Source organism: Paramisgurnus dabryanus, chromosome 16 (assembly GCF_030506205.2).
Source record: "Paramisgurnus dabryanus chromosome 16, PD_genome_1.1, whole genome shotgun sequence".
NCBI classification, from domain to species: Eukaryota; Metazoa; Chordata; class Actinopteri; order Cypriniformes; family Cobitidae; genus Paramisgurnus; species Paramisgurnus dabryanus.
In genome coordinates this window covers 21,780,167-21,800,200 of record NC_133352.1, presented here as the reverse complement: position 1 = coordinate 21,800,200, position 20,034 = coordinate 21,780,167, and the positions used below count along the sequence as shown (strand labels likewise).

Sequence of the window (20,034 nt, the reverse complement as noted above, 5' to 3'; positions counted from 1 at the left end):
CCGTCCACACCACCTTCTGCCTCCTATAAGAAGTATAAGAAAAACATGTGAAGTGGTTATTTTTTACTTTAATATGGCCTCTGAGAATGTGACCTGCTGGTGAAAATCAGGCTTAAGTCTCAATCTAATTTCACTCATTGACTTCACTTATTCAATCTTTGACATGGCCTTATTCAGTCAATATTAAAGATATCAAGGTTATATTTTCACAGAATGTTCTTTGACTGTTTTACTACAATCATTAATCACAAAAAAATACTTGAGTTGGGTTTTCACAGGCATGGTCACAAATTTGCTAAAGAATAATGATTATTGTTGAAATGTCTATGTTGCCATACGACTCATTTTAGAAAATTGACACAACGAATGGCACAAATTGTGGAAAACTGACAGATTCTTCAGCAACCTTGCAAAACAATGCAGTACTGTTGGAGATGTGGGCCCGGTGGGTTGAGCAGTTATGTGCAGGTGACCAAAGTTCAAATCTGCCTTGAGTCATTTCCCGGGTCCCACCCTTTACTGTCTTCCTCTTATCATAACTCAGGTGGTCAAGCTCCAAAAATGTCAGTTACACCCCAGTTACTCTAAACTTCGTTTGTATGGAAGTGTAGTTTTTGTGTGCCATGAACAAAATCAGTGCAGCATATTTGATTGCTCGTACAGAACTTTATATTTCCCAGAAACTGCAACCGAATGCCAAGTTGTGCTGGAACGCGATATCCAAAAGCTTCATCATTATTCTGTCAGCAGTGCAATGTTTGCTGGTGAAAAATGGTTATGTTATTTGAAGGAATTGGTGGCACACCTGTCGTTGGCTAGGCACCACACTCCCCCGTGCCAGGCAGATTGCATTATGTTTCCTCCCATATGATGTGATATGATATACGACGGTGTGCTAGTCGCACACCCAGCGTGTGTAACTCAATCACATGCGGTATGCAAAGAACGCCTGGCTTTTTGCCTAATCTCAAATAGGTTTTCTGCACACACGACACACATGCTGGTGTCAGGCGTGGCACTTGGGATCTCCCCGGAGATCGGAGATCCATTTCTTAGTCTGCAGATGGAGGTGAAGCAGCAAGCCTGGCTGTCGGCTAAGATGGACGCCGGTTGTGATTTATAGCTGTATGCAGGCCGGACTCAAGATGATTCACTTGAACTGCCACCGAAATACAGCTTCTAATGTATTGATGCTGAAGTGCAGTGTCGTAAGTGTTCTTCCTTCATGGATGAGGGAATCTGCATTGACCTTTTCAGTTGGCATGGTTCGAATGACTGTTACATGCTGTCATGCACAGTCACAGATCATCTCCTCCACTATTTCACACCCGTTTTATTCATAATACCTAACGGAGTATTACATTTTCATTGGCTTTTTTACCGATAGGTAAGATGCATGATAGTTCTATAATATTAACCATTGCACAGAACAATGTGTGTAAAGGGTTTATCGGTGTGTTTATATCAGACTGAGCGTTCCCATCCGCCCATATCTGCTTTACCATTTATTACGGTTAATAGGCTGATAGGTGATCGGGAAAGCGCATCATGTGTTAGAACAACTGGGGTGAGAGAAGGTGAGATAATCTAACCCCTCTTGCATTGGACATCTGTTCAGAAACCTCTCATTAGCTCCATGAAATGACAGGACTAATTCAGGCCGGAAGCCCCACTGGCTAATGGGATGCCAGGCACAGCCCTCATTCATTTCTTGGCCACCGCTGAGTGTGTGTGCATGTTTCACATTGCACCACTCAACAATTTAAGGGACCATCTCAGTCCAAACACCTGTGACAGTAATGATGGGGTTTTACTGTATCAGCTATATAAAGTGACTTCTTTTTTTAGATCTTTTAAAAGTTTTTTCACTTTATTCGCTCAAAGTCTGCATTCTGTAAGATTTTAAGACCGTACACAATTTTTACTTTAAACAATACAACTGTTTTTGCTGGAAGTTGAAAATCTTCTTGGCTTTAACATTTGGACTGCATGCCTGTTCAGTTTGAACGGGCACGACTATTTTACTTGTGCCAAAATAGTTCTGCTCACTCTTAGCTAAACCACCTGGCTTATATGCCCATACTTGCAGAAACCAGGTGCACTTTTGTATTGAAATGTTTATTCGTGTATAGATTGATTTTTCTGTTTTGCATATTTTAATCAGAACATCCCATTTTTAAAAACATTAAAGGTAACGGAAATCCTTTGGTAATCTGTTCTCATACCTCCAGGGTGTTTTGGAGAATGTAACCCATCAAGTGTGTCTTTAAGACATGCACACTGCTGATAAGTCAGCATGATCATCCACCTCCACAAATTAGCCCTTTCCAATGGATGGAGATATATAAACAAGATCAAAGACAGGATGGAAAGGATTAGAAAGAGATTAAAACCAATCACTGAATAATATGGAGCATGTTTAAGCAATGGAAACAATTAAACACACACCTGGTTCATACTCCAGAGTACAACCATGCAACCGTCATTATACATAAAAGGCTATATGAGGTGAGTGAGACTCAAATAAATAAAAAATCTATAAATGCATGTTTTTTTGCAATGCAAAGGGGTGTGTATTTAAAGATTTGAAGCAAACTTTGCAATGCATATTCTTGTAAATAAGTTTAATGAGAAGTGTTTCCATTAATAGACCGAAATCATTTCGGCCATTTGTTTAATGTCTTCTATTATTTAGTTGTTTTATGGTGTAATTGGGTGTTTTTGGAATCTATTAGTCACGCACGATTGTGCATTTGTTTTGTTATTAGTCAACAGTAACAAAACGCGTCTGACAGATCCAGTCACTCAAATGCTTAATGGTGTGTGTTAAAAAGCAATCAGATGCAATGCATTCAGACTATATTTAAACATTTTAAACGGTTTTCTCATTCTGAGGCAACACATTCAGGAAAACATTACAGAACATTTCCTTTCAGTTTACCACCAACTTGAAATCTTTAGATACAAAGCTGTATTGCCATACAATGCAGTTTTATATTAAATGGTGCCGTCACAGGCAAATCAATTGCTTTGTAGCCCTAAACCCATGAAGACAAGTTCACCTGGTTCATTTTAAATGTCTGGACCATCTTCCAATGGTATGTGTGCATGCTTGAGCATGCAAGAACCACCTAATGTAAATTGTATAGACTATACGTGTGTGTGTGTGTGCGTGCGTGCGTGCGTGTGTGTTTATGTTTAGGTATTAGTCAGGTCAGACTGATAAATGATATTGGCAGAGTATCTGAACCTCAATAAAACAAGATGTGTACAATAATACTTGTAGTTTTGTAGGCCCTGCGCTGGCACCAGTAGTGTTGCATCATCTGTTTACCTGCCAAGAAATGCATAGGATATTTTAGCTTGGTATTAGATTAGATGTTAAACCTGTCAGTAGCTCACTACAAACAGCTGGGCATTGCATGTCTCAACCTGTTACAGTTTTGAAAATACCTGTATCTTGGGTATTTACCTGTTAAATACATCCATAATAATTTATTCCCACTGTGTGTTGTTACTCAACAAAGTAGCCTACTGTCAATAATACGCACAATACTTACAATACAATATTACTTACAAAGAGCTATAAATGCTGTTAATTATAAACCACAGCTTTTTGCGTAAGCCACTAATGCTTTACTGTCAGTTGCCCTCATCAGAACTTCCAAATTGGTTATAATAAATGTGCTTTTTATCTAAACTCATGGTGCTTTAGTGATCTTGGATGTAAAAAAAAATAAACAGTGTGTTAGTTGGATATCTTTCACCCTTACTTGTCACAACTTTTCATTGATTTAAAGATTGATCTTTTTCTAAAGTTGTTTTGGGGGGAGTTGCATTACTGAGGTAAAGCTCGAGTGAGCATGTTAGTACACACATGCACACAAACACATGCATCACTTATCACAGATGGGATTACAAAGAGCCCGCAGCCTTTCCACAGGAGAACCAACAGCTGCTACAAAAAAAAAAAACAAAAAGAGATGATGTCTTGTGTCTGAATGTGGTTTAGGGCCAGATGCAGATGTGCCTGTGTGTGTGTTTAGAGGGAAGGAGAGATAAATATTTAAGGTGAGCATATGCTCTTAGTAAAGATAGACATGACATTTGTCTTTTGTGGAGGCTGGTGTCTCTACTGGCTAGCGATTTCGGCTGTTATATGGAAGTTTTTCCTCATATTTTCTTAATATAAGATTAGAGGGGTTCCTAGACATTAATGTGGCCACCCACCTTGATGAGACTAAAATCTGGATTGAGTGTGCGTGAGCTCTTTTTATTTTCGTTTTCCATGGTAAATTTTATGCCTGTCATAGATACCTTATTTGTCTGAATTCTGCTGCTTTTTTGGTATTTTAAAGATGATGTCATATTTAATTCAGGCCCGTCTGGTCAGGCTGTGCGTCTAACTGTGTTAACAGAGCTCTGTGGTGAAAGTACTGTACGCATCAGGCAGGCAGGACAGCAGACTTCCATTAGAGAGTAACTCACTCACACATTTGTTTTGCTTATTAAAGACCTCTCCAGATTGTAAAAGGATGTGGTCTACATGCACCATGAGCTAAACTTGTGTATGTGGCCAGAACCGCAAACGCAAGAATTCCAGCAGCTTACAGTATGTGTCGGAAGAGTTTAATTTCAGTCACACTAACAGACATTTGCTCTGTTTGCAAAAGGTTTGTAGTCCAATTTTAGTTAGCTTTATTTAATAGGGACATTTTAAATTCGTGTATTCTCATCCAGAGTCATTTTTTTTATTTTTGGACTAGCGTAGTATCCGAATTAATAATGAAGAGACCAGATTTGTAATCTGTCTCTTTAATTTAAAGCTTGTCGTTTTTTTTCGACATTAAAGTTTCCTGTTCCAATGTTCAGTAATATTCAGTGACAGCTACGCTATTCGTAGCTTAGGTAAAATTGTGGCTATGTTCGAAGCATTGTTTAACTGAGCTTTTAACTTTTGGCTCAACTTAATTGCTTCGTAGATACAAGTTGGAGGAATATTGCTTGTGGTTTGTCCAAAAAAAGTAGTCAAACTGTGGCCTAATTGGGAAAGCTGTTTAGAAACATTTTATTTTAATTTGCAATTACATTCGTGATCTAGAAATTGGACATTTTTAACAAATTGCAGTGCTTTTTTGCTTTTATGGTTTAATAAATAAGGAGCTTAGATGCAAATCACCCTCTTAAGTGCATCTGACATGTTTGCTTACAAATGAGCATTTTTGTATCATGCTTTTATGTTTGGCAGGGTTTCCCGCAGCACTTTTCAGTTCGGGCGGCCCACCTAAGCTGGATACCCTTCCACCTTTTCCAAAAAAAAAAAAAATTCGCTGCACAAAAGGCCGTCAAGTACATCTCAGAGAATAGCGTTGATGGGTTCACACTGCGAGCGGGCACGCGCCACATGGCCAAAATGAGAGAAAGACATGGTCCGTCAATGTCTGGAGGATAACTAGCCTGTTGATAAAACATTTAATTCATTAATAATCTAGTATTTGTTAATTTTCTGTCATAGTTTCTTCAAAATTGAGTTTTATTTGAGTGTTTTAAATAAAAATATTTTCATCATGATGCGTACGCTCCGCCCCTTTGATTGCCACACCCCCGGCCCGCCCAACTGCACAACCCTACCACCTTAACTAACAAATTTTCTGCGGGAAACCCTGTTTGGGTTCAGTAATTTCACTTTAATGGCAATAAATAGGTTATTAGTCAGTGATTAAAATTATCTATTTTCACAAACCTCACTTAAGTAATTTCACTAAATATAAACAAAATTTTTAGCTGCAAAACCTAAGTACATATCAAAATCTCTGTTTTAATAAAAAAATCTAGTTCCTCCTTACTGTCCTTTTTGAATGACGGTAAATAGGCTTGAAAGTTTGGCCGATATCGTAATATATTTGGTAAACCTCATTTTACAGCTTGCCTTCGTCCATTCATTTCTTCCTCCGTGCACATAAAGGATTTTGCTGATAAATCGTTGTGGTGTTTAACCAATTCTGCCAAAAAAGCAATATTTCTGAACCCCCTGAGAAGTGGATTTAAAACAAAAGTATTTTATGAATGTGTAATACGCATCGAAAGCATTGCCTTTATATCATTATCTAATTTTTGACAGAGTCTGCATTAGTGGCTTTTTTGCCTACAAACTCTAAATGTTGAAGAATGAGTGGCGGATTTAACAAGTCAATATCATAGCAGTTATCGAGATCTGCAGAAATGCGTCTGGGCTTCACATGCTTTTGTTTTTCCAGTTGTCGCTGTTAATTTTAGAACTGGTCTAGATCTTATTTTAAGAACTAATACACTGCCCGGATTTTATTTGAACTGATGCATATTTTAATAGCGATGAACTCGAGCTTAGAGTTAGTTTAGCAGCCAAACATTTGTGCTAACTGCAGAATCAAATTTCCTATTGGGCAAGTGTCTCCCAAACACATTTGTACACACACACTCACATTCACCCACCCACCCACCCACCGAGTGGGTTACTTTAACGCTTCCCTGGCTATACGATAGCATGTACGAATGTTCTGGAGCTCTCTAAGAGGATGTGTTAATGGACAAGCCTCATTCTGTGAGCTGTGAAGAGAGAAAGTTTTGGTGGCCTGTTAAGATCCTAATAAGGTCTTGGTGAAGTCCCTGCAGTATTTCATTACACTGCATGTGATGACACAACAGCAACCTTATGGTCACACATCATTTAAAGTGATTGAGTTTAGATGAGCTTCACTTGAACTTGCTCTTTGCTTGGTTTATTTGTATTGTGAGATTATGTAGGCAAATGGGTAGAATTGGCTGTCACTTACATACTGTAGGCCTACAGTAACATAAATATCAGATTTGGTGAAAAATATTTTAAGTAATACATCTATTAAAGTTGTTTATAAATTTTGTACACTGCACTGTTTTGAGGTCACTAATAAAATGTAAGCATATTTGTGTCATTTGGGGTCAAATCTGAATAAATATTCTTTCCATTAATGCAGTGGTTCCCAAACTTTTTCAGCGTGTGGCCCCCCCTTGTGTATGGTGCATTCCTTCGCTGCCCTCGAAAGAAAATGTGTGACAAAAAACTGTTCTAAAACTCAACATTTTAATTAAAAAAAAACATTAAATTATATAAAAAAGTAGTGCTTTTGGTTAGAAGCCTTATTTTTTTTATTTTTATTACACAGAATTTATAATAAATTAATGTATTTCATAAAATATCATAAAACTGGGACCCCCCTGGCACCATCTCGCGGCCCCCAGTTTGAAAACCACTGCATTAATGTATGCTTTGTTATGATAGCAAAATATTTGGCCGAGATACAACTGTGTGAAAATGTAGAATCTGAGAGTGACAAAAAAAACATTTTCTAATGAAGTTATTAGCAGCAACACACATTACTCATCATAAATACATTTGTTATATTTACAGTAGGAAATTAATTAAATATTTCACAATGGAACATGATCTTTTTGCATAAAATCCCACACATTACAATGTATTTTCAGCTGTTACTACAAATATGCTTGGGTGATTTATAAATTCATGTAATTATAAAAAAATTAAATGAGAAAAATGTAAAATACAGCCATTATCAGGAGTGGTATCAGATGTTTGGGTGTGACTCTCAGTGTCATGAGGTCTTGCTGTAAATCTATTAACTATTGATTTTGGTCTTGACCGAAACGTTTTCCTGTTGGTTGCTTGATGTGTGCAAAGACTTGCTGAATAAGACTGTAACATTAGAGAATGGATGCACAAAATTAAAGGCCTAATGTAAGTCAATCTAAAGGGTTCATTTAAAGGAGCATTTCACCCGTAGAAGCATTAATCTTTATCGAAAGTGTGTCATATTTGTATTCGAAATGTAACATACATTTAGAGTGCCTATTTGACCGAGAAAAGGGGGTTTGTAGTCAACAAAGATATTGGACTTCCGGCTTTCAATGATGCAAAATGATGATTTTTACATCATTGAAAGAAGGAAGTGCAACACTGAAATCTGTATTTCTCCTGTCGCAGCGGCAACTGAGGAAATGATGCATGACCATTCAAAAACATGACTGGTGTTCTTACTATACAAAACTTCATGCAAATGGGTGAAGTGTCCCTTTAAAACATTCATTGATTTACACATATGCACACAAAAACTTCCTTGGTCTATTGAAAAAGGGGTTCGTCAGTTAAGTGACGTTAAATGGCCAATTAGAAATGAGCAATCCAATGAGTCAAAGCATCAAACTCCTGTGGCGAGTCTCCATACGGACCATCTGCACGGCAGATTGAAACATTCCAGATAAGTCAACGCTTTTGAAGCCAAATTATTTTTTAATGGTATGATACATTCCCATGCTGTGTTACCCCCACTTAGTCCCCAACCCCTACATTCCCATATTCTTTCACATTTTCTGTTTCCAGTTACTCTTCTTTCCCCCTCCCCTTCCATCTCTGTGCTGCCTAACTGTAAACCTTAAAGCAATATATGTATGAAAAAGCCAGCGGAGGAATTTACGGCACCTGTAGTTAGTGCCACAAACCCTTAATCATAAGCAGATGTAGGAGCAACTTAAAAGTAGGGGGTGATCGGGTGTATAAGCATGTACGGGAGGGAAATAGTCGGCGTGAGCTACAGTTTCACCAGCCGGCTGCAGTCAACTCCCAACATATGGGGGATTAAAACACAGACAGTGTCTGAATAAGTCCCCTGGAATCAGAAACATTAGCACTTTGCTCTCTTTTATGCTCTTATGGGCGGTAGCATACATCTGACCTTCTTAAGCGAAATGAATACAGACATCAAGGCCTCCTGCCAACAACTGGGAGATATGAATTGAGTGAAATGTGGTCCAAATTTCAAACAGGAGGATTAAAAGGAGGGTTTTGGTGTAGATTCTTCTTTAATGTTTTTTTCTATGTGCAAGTAATTATTGTAGTCTTCGAAACCCCAGACTGATAATGGTGGACTTTGGAGAACAGTAAGCTTGGACTCTTTTATGGTTTATGTGGCTTTACGGCAACAAAATCAGTGCAAATATCATCCCGAATATCTGTTGGCCAATAATAATTTTGCTTCCACCAGTCTTACAACTTAATACAGTACACCAAATGTATTAATTACATTATAAAGCGATTTGTACAGCCAATATGTTTGATGTTGAGTATGTGTCACTTAGTGTTAACTTTACAGTATATAAGCAGAGACATCAGAGTCCCTGCTTTCCTCTCAAGTGTTTTTGTTTATATTTGCACCGTCGCCCACATCCACTTGCGTATGTGTGTGTCGTCTTTGTTTCCGCAGCTTCCAGGTTAATATTTAAACTCAGGGGCTCAGTCGGCGGTCTAACGTGCGAACAAGGCACAATGGTAGCACTGTGAGCTTGTATTTATTCATGCTCAGCTTCCTACCTTAATCAGTGCTGCGTTCTCCTCATGAGAGAGGAAAAAAGAGAGGTGGGTCAAGGGAAAGTCATGTTTGAGGTAATGCACCCAGGGGCCCAGTCTCTGATCATTATATGACATTATTTAACCCAGTGAGATGAGGTCATCGCACGGTACAGACACAGAGAAGCTCTCTCAATCCCGACCAAGCCTTAATTTTAAAATCAAACAAGGAAGTCTTAGTGTGAAGGCCGAGATTCGGTTTCTAAAGGCAAACTTTGCTCTGGTGGTCAAAATGTTCTGTTTTTATTTGTGCACTTGAGCTAGAACAGAAAGAAACTTTTATGCTTGGGTGTTTGCAAAGCTCAGCTACCATTCCCCAATTTTCTCCAAGTTTTCCCTCTTTTGTTTTGCTCGTAAGCTGCGTATGTACAGAAATGTTTAGCAAATTGTATATTCCCTAAGGAATGATGTTTGAGCTTTGCAGTGGCGTATAATTGCCTTGTTCTGTTTTAAGAGCTCATTCATTTCATGCTTAACTGTGTGTAAATCTTCGTGTTCCTTGTATAAGTACATTATTAGGTGTCGGTGTGCCTTCTATAGAAGTCTTAATAATTAACAGGCTTTTGTTATTCTTTGTTCGTTAGTTCTGGTGAAGAGAAACAGAATTTATTTTTTGGGATTAAGTTTTAAATGAGAGAAATTTTAATTAAATCGGTCATGCCTCACAGGAACCTGAATTGACGATGCTTGGATCCCATACAGCTTAAATTACAGAAAGACGGATTTACTGAATTGCAATTCAAAACAATTCAGTGCAATCACACAGAGGGACCAACACAGTGAGAAGAATTGCGTTATTTGAACACTTTTTTTCTTCTCCACTGAGTAGAAATATAGTAAACATTCATTATTTAATTTTTTTAACCTTCATTTAACCAGGTAAAAACTCACTGAGATTAAAAATCTAATTCACAGGAGTGACCTGGCCAAAATGAGCAGCAATACAAGAAATTCAATAACAGACTTACACAGCACAAAACCGTTACATATCACAAACAAAATTGAAAGAAACAATATGGTTTCCTTATGCTGCTATTTTTAAGCTAAAAAACTATTTTTTGCCTTCACCAATGTGCACCTTTTTACTATCCACTGGTGACTGTTTACATTATTGTTTTTGTATAATTTTGTATATACTTGTAGCTTATAATGTAGCCCGTCATGTGTGTGGTTCGTAATGTCAAAATATGTGTAAGGCGCGTCGAGTGAACCTGTGTGCATCACGTGTCTTGTCAAAATAAGTGCCTGCTGCAGATGCGTCTAAAGGGTTTATGATAAAAGAGACGCTCGCGTTTGCCAGATACTCGCATAATCTTATGCGTAATCAGAGTTTACTGTTAAGGGAGTGTCTGGCGTGTATTTTGTGAACGTGAGCGTCTCTTTTATAATAAACTGTTTTGACGCGTGTGCAGCAGGCACTTATTTTGACAAAACACGTGATGCACATGGTTCACATGACGCAACAAACACACATTTTGAAAATGCAAGCAACACACGACACTCCGAACACTTATTTTGAATTAGCGCCCCTCGGATGAGCAGTCATGAGCTGCCACTGTTTTGTAAATATATACATATATACGTATATATTGTTCTACATTTCCATGTGTTATTTTGTCTGTCTAATTGTGTATAGTACGTCCAGATGTTATTGTACTGTTTGTACCAGCTTTATGTTTTTACCTTACTTGTACCCGTATTTACCTTGCACGTTGAGCATTTGGCTGGGAGAAATGCATTTTCATTCTGCTGTGCACACGTTGTACTGGATAGTAAGTCTCGACTCATGGGTTTTAGTTGGGTTCTCAATTTGAATGATGCAGAACCCAACTAAAACCCATGAGACTTACTGTCGAGTATTTAATAACATAACAGTTAAATCAGCCCTATGTTACTTTGTTTTGAGAACCTAAATGCATCTTATCCCTATCAAGAACTGCTATCAACTTTTACAGTTATTGGCCTTGAATAAAGAGGGCTTGTCTTGTCAGAAGCCAAAATATTTATTTTTTAAACATAATATAAAGCTTGACGAGAAGCTGTCAGTCAACTTGGTAAATGCTGTAACATGCAGAGGAAATGCTGAAAAAGACTTTCTTTGTCGTTTCAAGCAACATCAAAGACTCTGGCAGCTGCAGCCAACTCCTGATTTGTTTATATAACGCAATCCATAAAGAGTTTAGGCTTGTGATGCAAACATATCTGAGGTGTTCGACACCGCTCCGGAGGCTGTGTTGTTTGGATAAGTTTCACACAAAATGCTCCTCATCTCTACAAAAGCAAGAGCCATCTTGCTTTCAATTACGAGCACTGACAAGGTGTCTATTCTTCAAGCAGGCAGTAGTTTGCAGGGCATGTTAGGTTTCTGCATGTCAAACAAAATTTTTCATGGCTTTTTTTGGAAGCGTGGAAGGTTTGTCTTGCAAAATGGGCTTTTGTATAGTCTTTCACATCTCTTCCCTGGAGTACAATTAATCACAACACGAGAAAGAGACATAAAAGTAGCCGCCGTCATGTTTGTGGAGACATTTTTTCAGGCTTCATTTTTCCTAAAATTTTCCCTCCTGTCTATTATAAACAAGTCATACAGAGACTAAGTCAAACATATTGAATTTTGATGACCTAAACAGATCTCTTTTTATCTTTCTCTCTCTAGTCTGCACGTTCCTTCATTTTTTTAAAGATGTCAGCGATCAGATTTCTATCTCTTGTGGTTGCAGACACACCTTGGGGTTAAGTCTGTTCCCCAGACCTTTCCAAAGCTCCACAGGTTCACAGTCATTTGTCTTCCCGTGACTCCTGAAACATCATTCAACATTAAAGGGATAGTTCACCCAAAAATGAACATTCTTTTGACATCTCACCCCAAACCTGTGACTTTCTGTCTCCCTTTGAACACAATGGGAGTTTGCTCTCTTCAATGTAAGTTGATGGTGACCATGACAGTCTTCAAAAGTTTTAGGACACTCTTAAAAGTTGTCACTGGGATGGTACCTTTCTTCAGATATGTTTGGCAACATGAGAAATTCAAAAATCTTAAAAAAAAACTTGTTTTAAAAGCATCCATGAGGTTTGTTTCAATGCACATAGTGTATTTATGTTGATTTTATGGAATAAAAAAATTACATTTGCACCATTTTTATGAAAGTTAAGACTGAATGGACCTGAAAATGTCAAATGGTGTAACCGCCAATTGCGCCAAAGAATGAGAAATATTAAATACTTTATCCACCTTGATGACATGTAAACGTAATCATCAAAAAAAAAACAATTTTATTAGTTATTTCCATATGTAAATTTTAATGCGTTTTTGTATTATTTGTCCTGACATATGCTGAAAACAGCTCTGTTTTCTAAATAATCTTATGTAACAATGTATGTAAATAAATCATATTACACTAAACTAGATTATTATATTTTATTCCACATTTTTTATAAATATATTAATATTTTAATTTAAAAAAATATTAGTTACACCAATACAGGCTGGTTACACCACAGTGTCATTTTTGCAATTATCCCCAAAATATTCTTTCAAAATGAAATAAAACCAGAAATTTTAGACTTGGTCCCCAAAAAAAAAAAATTGTATGCAAGTAATCAGGAAATTTATTTTGAAATTTAACCCTTTTTAGGGTGACCATATGTGCCATTCTTCCCGGACGCTTCCTGGCCAGGATTTCGGGTGCTTCTTCCGGAAGTCGTATTTGTCGACCGCATATAGGGGATTATTATTATTATTATTATTATTATTATTATTACAGAAAAGCAACCGTTACATTTTTATGGTAATAATGAAACTACAATTGCATGTCTTATGTTTTTAACTGAATAGCGTATTCGGAAGACGCACCGAAATCCTGGCCAGGACGCATCCGGAAAGAATGGCACGTATGGTCACCCTAACCCTTTTACATTTAATTGAACCATACGGACACAATAATTAATGTCACGTCATTGACCAATCTACCTCTTAGCTACCTTTGAGGTACCAAATATGCAACTTTTAGATACAAAAGTGCACTTTTCAAAAAGTTACTGCCCCAGTGACAACTTTTGTACCTTTTTGTGAAAAGCATCAAGAATGCTGACAGTTTTCATTTTAGGAAGAGCTATTTTTTTAACAACGTACCGCTGGTGCATTTTATCCAGCCCATAGACGGATAAGTAATTTGTTAATCCTAACACAAATAAGAAGATAAGAGAGCATTAGGCATTTGTGGTAAATATGTTTACATTGTTATCTTTCGACTCTGAAACAGCTAACAAGTTAATAATCCTTTGCTGTGGATAAGAAGCGATGACTGTCATTTGTTGATAACTTATCATCCTCTGAGCATTGATGTGCCGGCAAATCCTACAACACAAGAAAATGCTGCTCTTGTATTACATTTTAAGGTGAATAAGGTGAATTCAGATAGACAGAGAAGGACATTAGAGATTTAGTATCAATGTGACAGATGAGAATACCTATTGACACGGACTTTGCCACACAGCTTGACAGATCCTTGCGTGTGTTCGGGGAGCGAAGCGTGAAAGAAAATTTGTGTGCATGTCCCCTGGGTGGGCTCTGAATGTGACAGGCCTGTAAAACCAAGCACTGGTGTTGCATTTCAACAGCTGTCTGTTTACATCAAACATCTTCGCTGAGCTGCGGACAAGAGGATAGGTAGAACTCAATCCACTTTCCGAATTCAATAACAATTTTATTGGACAGGAATCATCCATTTTTGGAGAAAGTATTTTCAGGATAGTTTTTTATTAGCTCTTTTACTTTGCTGAGGTAACTATTGTGAAATGTTGGCAGAGGTACATAAGCAGAAAGAGACTTAGTCGTGGGGCTCATTTTGTGCCCTCACTGGCAGAGCTGCAGGTGGAAGGCGTGCCATTACTGAGAAAGTCATTATTAATTCTTGCCCTAGGGAGTAACAACTCTTTAAATCTTGTCAAAACAAAGTAGAGAGTAAATCATGTAATCATTTCGGATCATTTCAACACGGCTCTGCTAAACCAGAAGCATTAAGCTTAAAATGACATTTGCGTCTCACCTTGTAGAGCAATGCATTGGCTACGCAACAGTCATGGATTCGATTCCAGGGTGCACACACATACTTATTAGAAACTGCATTGTAAGTAGTTTGACACAAACGTGTCTGCCAAATGCATAAATGTTAATATAAGTGTATTTCCAGCCTATTAAACTATCAGAGCTCTTACAAGTAAAATCAATTGTAGCAAGTTTTATCCCCTAAGCAATGATTTTCACACCAGCTTCAGTGTTCTTGAAATGTCATTGGCACATGTAGCATCCCAGTAAATAAAACTTTATAGCTGCGTGTGGTCGATCTTATAATATGAAAGACTATTATGGTGAGGCAATTATTATTGTGTGGGATGTATCAACGTTTGCTGTGTTGGCAAAACTGCACAACATCACTCTGCTAAATTTATTGGTATTGACATTGCAAATCATTGTCATATTTTCCTTTTATCTATCCTTTTAATATGATTATCAGGTTTTCGGTTGATTGATGCTTATTAAAACCAAAGATGCTGAGTTTGGTTCACTGCGTGTGATCAATTATGCAGCATCATTCAATCAAATCGCACAGTACACACAGTCTCTCTAGATTGTCTGTGTAATCCATTTGATTTTCAACTGATGTTTATAAGCTACATATTATCTGAAGTGTATTTTTATTATTATTAATGATATTGCAAATCTGTTTTGAGTTGTGAAACTTTATAAACAACTTTCTTTTCTCTACTGTAGGAGTTCAAGAGTCTCAACATGAGAAGATCCTCACTGTCACTGGGGAAGGAATTATTCACAGTCCTAACTTCCCCAACACATATCCTCGCAATACAGTTATAGTTTGGAGACTGGTGGCAGTCACAGAGGCATCTAGAATCCAGCTGACCTTTGATCAACGCTTTGGCCTGGAGGATTCAGACGATGGCATTTGCAAGTAAGACACTCTGACTCTTTGGTCACTGGCCAAACGTCACATGCACTTCACTTATCTTAACCTCAAACCATGTTTCATTATTTTTGCATGAATGATTCCTTCCTAAAATTAAAACCATTTTTCACACTTATTATATACACTCCCAACCTTATTTGGAACACCTGTTCAATTTCTCATTAATGCAATTATCTAATCAACCAATCACATGGCAGTTGCTTCAATGCATTTAGGGGTGTGGTCCTGGTCAAGACAATCTCCTGAAATTCAGACTGCATGTCAGAATGAGAAAGAAAGATGATTTTAAGCTATTTTGAGCGTGGCATCAAATAGGGTTTACAAAGAATGGTGTTAAGAGGGAAAAACATCCAGTATGCGGCAGTCCTATGGGCTAAAATGCCTTGTTGATGCTAGAGGTCAGAGGAGAATGGGCCGACTGATTCAAGCTGATAGTAGAGCAACTTTGACTGAAATAACCACTCGTTACAACCGAGGTATGCAGCAAAGCATTTGTGAAGCCACAACACACGCACAACCTTGAGGCGGATGGGCTACAACAGCAGAAGACCCCACCGGGTACCACTCATCTCCACTACAAATAGGAAAAAGAGGCTACAATTTGCACAAGCTCACCAAATTTGACAGTTGAAGACTGGAAAAAATGTTTCCTGGTCTGATGAGTCTTGATTTCTGTTGAGACATTCAGATGGTAGAGTCAGAATTTTGCATAAACAGAATGAGAACATGGATCCATCATGCCTTGTTACCACTGTGCAGGCTCGTAGTGGTGGTGTAATGGTGTGGGGGATGTTTTTTTTTTTGGCACACTTTAGGCCCCTTAGTGCCAATTGGGCATCGTTTAAATGCCACGGCCTACCAAAGCATTGTTTCTGACCATGTCCATCCCTTTATGACCACCATGTACCAATCCTCTGATGGCTACTTCCAGCAGGATAATGCACCATGTCACAAAGCTCGAATCATTTCAAATTGGTTTCTTGAACATGACAATGAGTTGACTATACTAAAATGGCCCCCACAGCCACCAGATCTCAACCCAATTGAGCATCTTTGGGATGTGGTGGAACAGGAGCCTTGTGCCCTGGATTTGCATCCCACAAATCTCCAACAACTGCCAGATGATATCCTGTCAATATGGGCCAACATTTCTAAAGAATTAGAAGAATTAAGGCAGTTCTGAAGGTGAAAGTGGGTCAAACACAGTATTAGTATGGTGTTCCTAATAATCCTTTAGGTGAGTGTATACATTAAATTTTGAAATGAACACATTTCAGAGTTAAATGGCAACAAACAAGAGCTACAAATCATTTTCAGTTGACCTTGTTTTAGATGTGAAAATGACACTTGATTTATACACACACACATGTTTTAATATAGCACAAGTCTGTACCGTATCTGTAAATAAGAGGAGATGTGAAAGATTTGAGAGCTTGAGAAATGTTTCCTTTCAGGCGCTCTGTTATTTGCTCTGTGTTATGCGACAAATCGGCTCTACTAAACAACTCGCATCAGGCACCAATTGCGTTCTCTTGACAGGGTCTCATAGCGCAAGATAAAGCACCTATATACAAGGAAGCACTATATGAACTATGAAGTGTATGTGGGGAGGGGCGGGGGATTACAGGGAGATGTATGTGCTTGTTGTGACCGTATACATTTTTAAGATTTAGAGTCGAGGGGAGGCCATTTGGGAGATTGGCTGTGCTACGAGGAGGATGATGAATAATGAAAAGCCCACCCTTAAAGTCATTACGTTCAGTTATATATTTATTTTCATCATGACTGATATGGTGACATTGAGAATGGCCCTTGCTGCTTTTCGTTGGGTCTCCTAGCTTTATAGCATCTGTTTGAGATTCTGGAGAGATCTCTTACACACAACTGCAGACGTGCATTCACACACACCAGGTCACACACGGCTCAGCCTATCTACATTAAGACCCTTTCAATTACAGACAAGCTTCTCCTTTCTGGCTTCTGTCCGTGTTTCGTTGTCTGGTGCAATCGATTGTGGGCATTTACCGTTGGATGAATTTTAATGATGACCTTTTTTTGACTGTTAGAGTCAAGAAAGGTGGAAACCTTGCCAATTATTAATAAATGTATTTTCTACTATCTGTCTTATTGACTTGCAGATGTTACCTGTGAAATGTTTCTTCAACGGCTGCAATAAAGCCAAGGTTTTGGTTGATTTCTCTCATGATTTATGTGACATACTGTGTTGTTCTGCTTGAACAAATAAATCAATATGGTTTTACTTCATGTATAAATTCTTAAGTGTCAATAATCAATTAGACAATACACTTACTGCACATGTACGTTAGCCTTTTTTTAAGTCTTGCCAGTTACATATAGAGTTGCTCCCAGTGACTTGTTTTTAATAGCATATATTTTTAACTTCAAACCAGTTCCCCCTACTGTCTTCCCATTGGTCCATGTAACTGATCTAAGATCTGTAAACATACAGTAACGTGACAGAATCATAAATGACACTATGTGAACTTACACATCCACTTTGTTTAGATCAGATTTTCTGGCCCTAGGGAGGAAGTGTAGACGATGGTGCAATGAGGGTGTATTTGACCTATGTGGGTGATAGAGTTTGTTTGTGAGTACAAAGTCCCTTAAGGGCAATTCAGTTCACTCAGCTGCCATCTTGGTAATACTCCAGGGCAACTATTTTCTGTTGATGTATAGTTTGTCTGTTGGGGGAAAGATCAAAAACTCTCAAAATGTTTGTTAGTATTGCATTGAATAACATTCTGTTTTCTAGTGAATTCTGACTATATAATGTGCTACTGTAAAGTTCACTCTTTAAAGGGATAGTTCATCCAAAAATAAAAATTCTGTCATTTACTTACCTTCATATTGTTCTAAACCTGAATGAGTTTGTTTCTTCTGATGAACACAAAATAATTTGTGTTATAAATTATGGAGTCTTCCATAATAGAAAAAACAAATACAATGGGTACTGTCAACTGTGTGCTTACCATTATTTATCAAAATATCTTCTTTTGTGTACATCAGATGAAAGGAGCTTATACAGGTTTAGAACAAAATGCGGGTGAGTAAATGACAGAATTGTGTTTTTTTTGGGGGGGTAAACTATCCCTTTAACTCTTTCACCGCCAGCGTTTTTAAAAAAAGTTGCCAGCCAGCGCCAGCGTTTTTCATGATTTTCACAAAAGTTTATTGTCTTCCAGAAAATGTTGTTCTTCAAATATATAAACATACAATATACCAAATGAAAGAACAGACCCTCTGCTTTAAAAAAAAAAACGTTTCATCCTACCTTCAGTAGTTCTTTTGTAATCAGCTTTTGAATATGGGTAGGTTTCTGCAAAAACACCACATTTTGAGCAAAAAGCAGAGATAATTCCATTTTTGTGACTGACTTTTCATAGAGATCCCATTCAGAGTGATCTTTAAAACAGACACGGACATGCAGCAGCTTGCCATAGGGCAATACTTCCGGGTTTAAAAAGTTGTGGACAATAGCGGTATTGCGGAAAGACGGAAAAACTCGTCATTGGTTTTCTCTTGATTGACGAGATATCTCGTCAATGGCGGGGAAAGAGTTAATATGGGCGATTAATTGTTTTAATTAAAACCCAGGACTTCTATTACAACCACAGTCATACTGACTTTAAGATCTTATCCACGCAAGTGTTTATTTTTATTTTTAACTGATTATGTAAGGAATAATTGACAACTGGCTGTTGAATCATATAAAAATAATGCACACCCAATGTGATAATGCGTTTAATTAGTCCAGCAAACTTTGATCTTGCTCCGGCTTTAACTTCTGTATATTTGGCAGTTTTGCAACAACGGACCGAATAGCTTTTCTCACGTCTTTCTCCGCTGCCATTACTGAACTACAACTCAAACTGACGCACAACATCGTGTTTGTTCTCAGCCACTCCCTCTGTTCGCTGGTTGGTCCTACAAAAAATTTTATTTTTCGAAACGCTAGAATAGACCGAAATCCCAGACGTAGTACTTAAGGAAAATGAAATGGAGCGGAAGTGCGTAGGAGGGCACAGCCAGGCAGGGGCGGCGTTTGCGTATGGCAGGGTATGGCAGTTGCCATACCCAACATTCAGACAAAACACCAGAAATCAACAGGCTATAATGAAGCTCATTAAAAATAATGTTAAATATTTTCAGTAGAACATATCTGAACATTGGTATATCACTAATATGGATAATTTACGCGTATGCTCGACTTCATGCTATAATACAGAAACTGACATGTGGATGACATCAACGTGCCGCGAGAGCGGTTTAAAACTAAACTCTTCCGATGATTTCTCGCCTCACCCTCGCGGTACTTTGATGTCATCAACTTGTGGTTCTTGCAGCGCAGCTTGAATTGTGCAGGAGGTTTCATGATGACCGCTGTTGTTAATCTTTATTTTCGCAAGTAAACTCCTTTTTTTGTTTTAACATTCAAACAGACTCACGGTTCTCCCCCACACTCGCGCAATGCATATTGCATACATTATTCAAGAAGTAAAATGATTTGTTATCTGTGGATAAATAAACATACACTGGGAAATTGTAGCGCAGTCGAAGTGAATTGTATTAATTATTTGCGCGCGTTTTTGA

The 20,034-nt window shown here is 37.9% G+C and overlaps 1 protein-coding gene across 1 annotated transcript in view; it reads left to right on the top strand.

Moving 5' to 3' along the window:
• The window catches only part of pdgfc (platelet derived growth factor c), a 46,236-nt gene that overhangs the window by 8,882 nt on the left and 17,320 nt on the right, over window positions 1-20,034 (top strand). Inside the window, exon 2 of the mRNA XM_065272544.1 lies at window positions 15,210-15,405. Within this exon, the coding sequence (XP_065128616.1) occupies window positions 15,210-15,405 (196 nt within the window). The remainder of the gene's footprint in view (window positions 1-15,209; window positions 15,406-20,034) is intronic.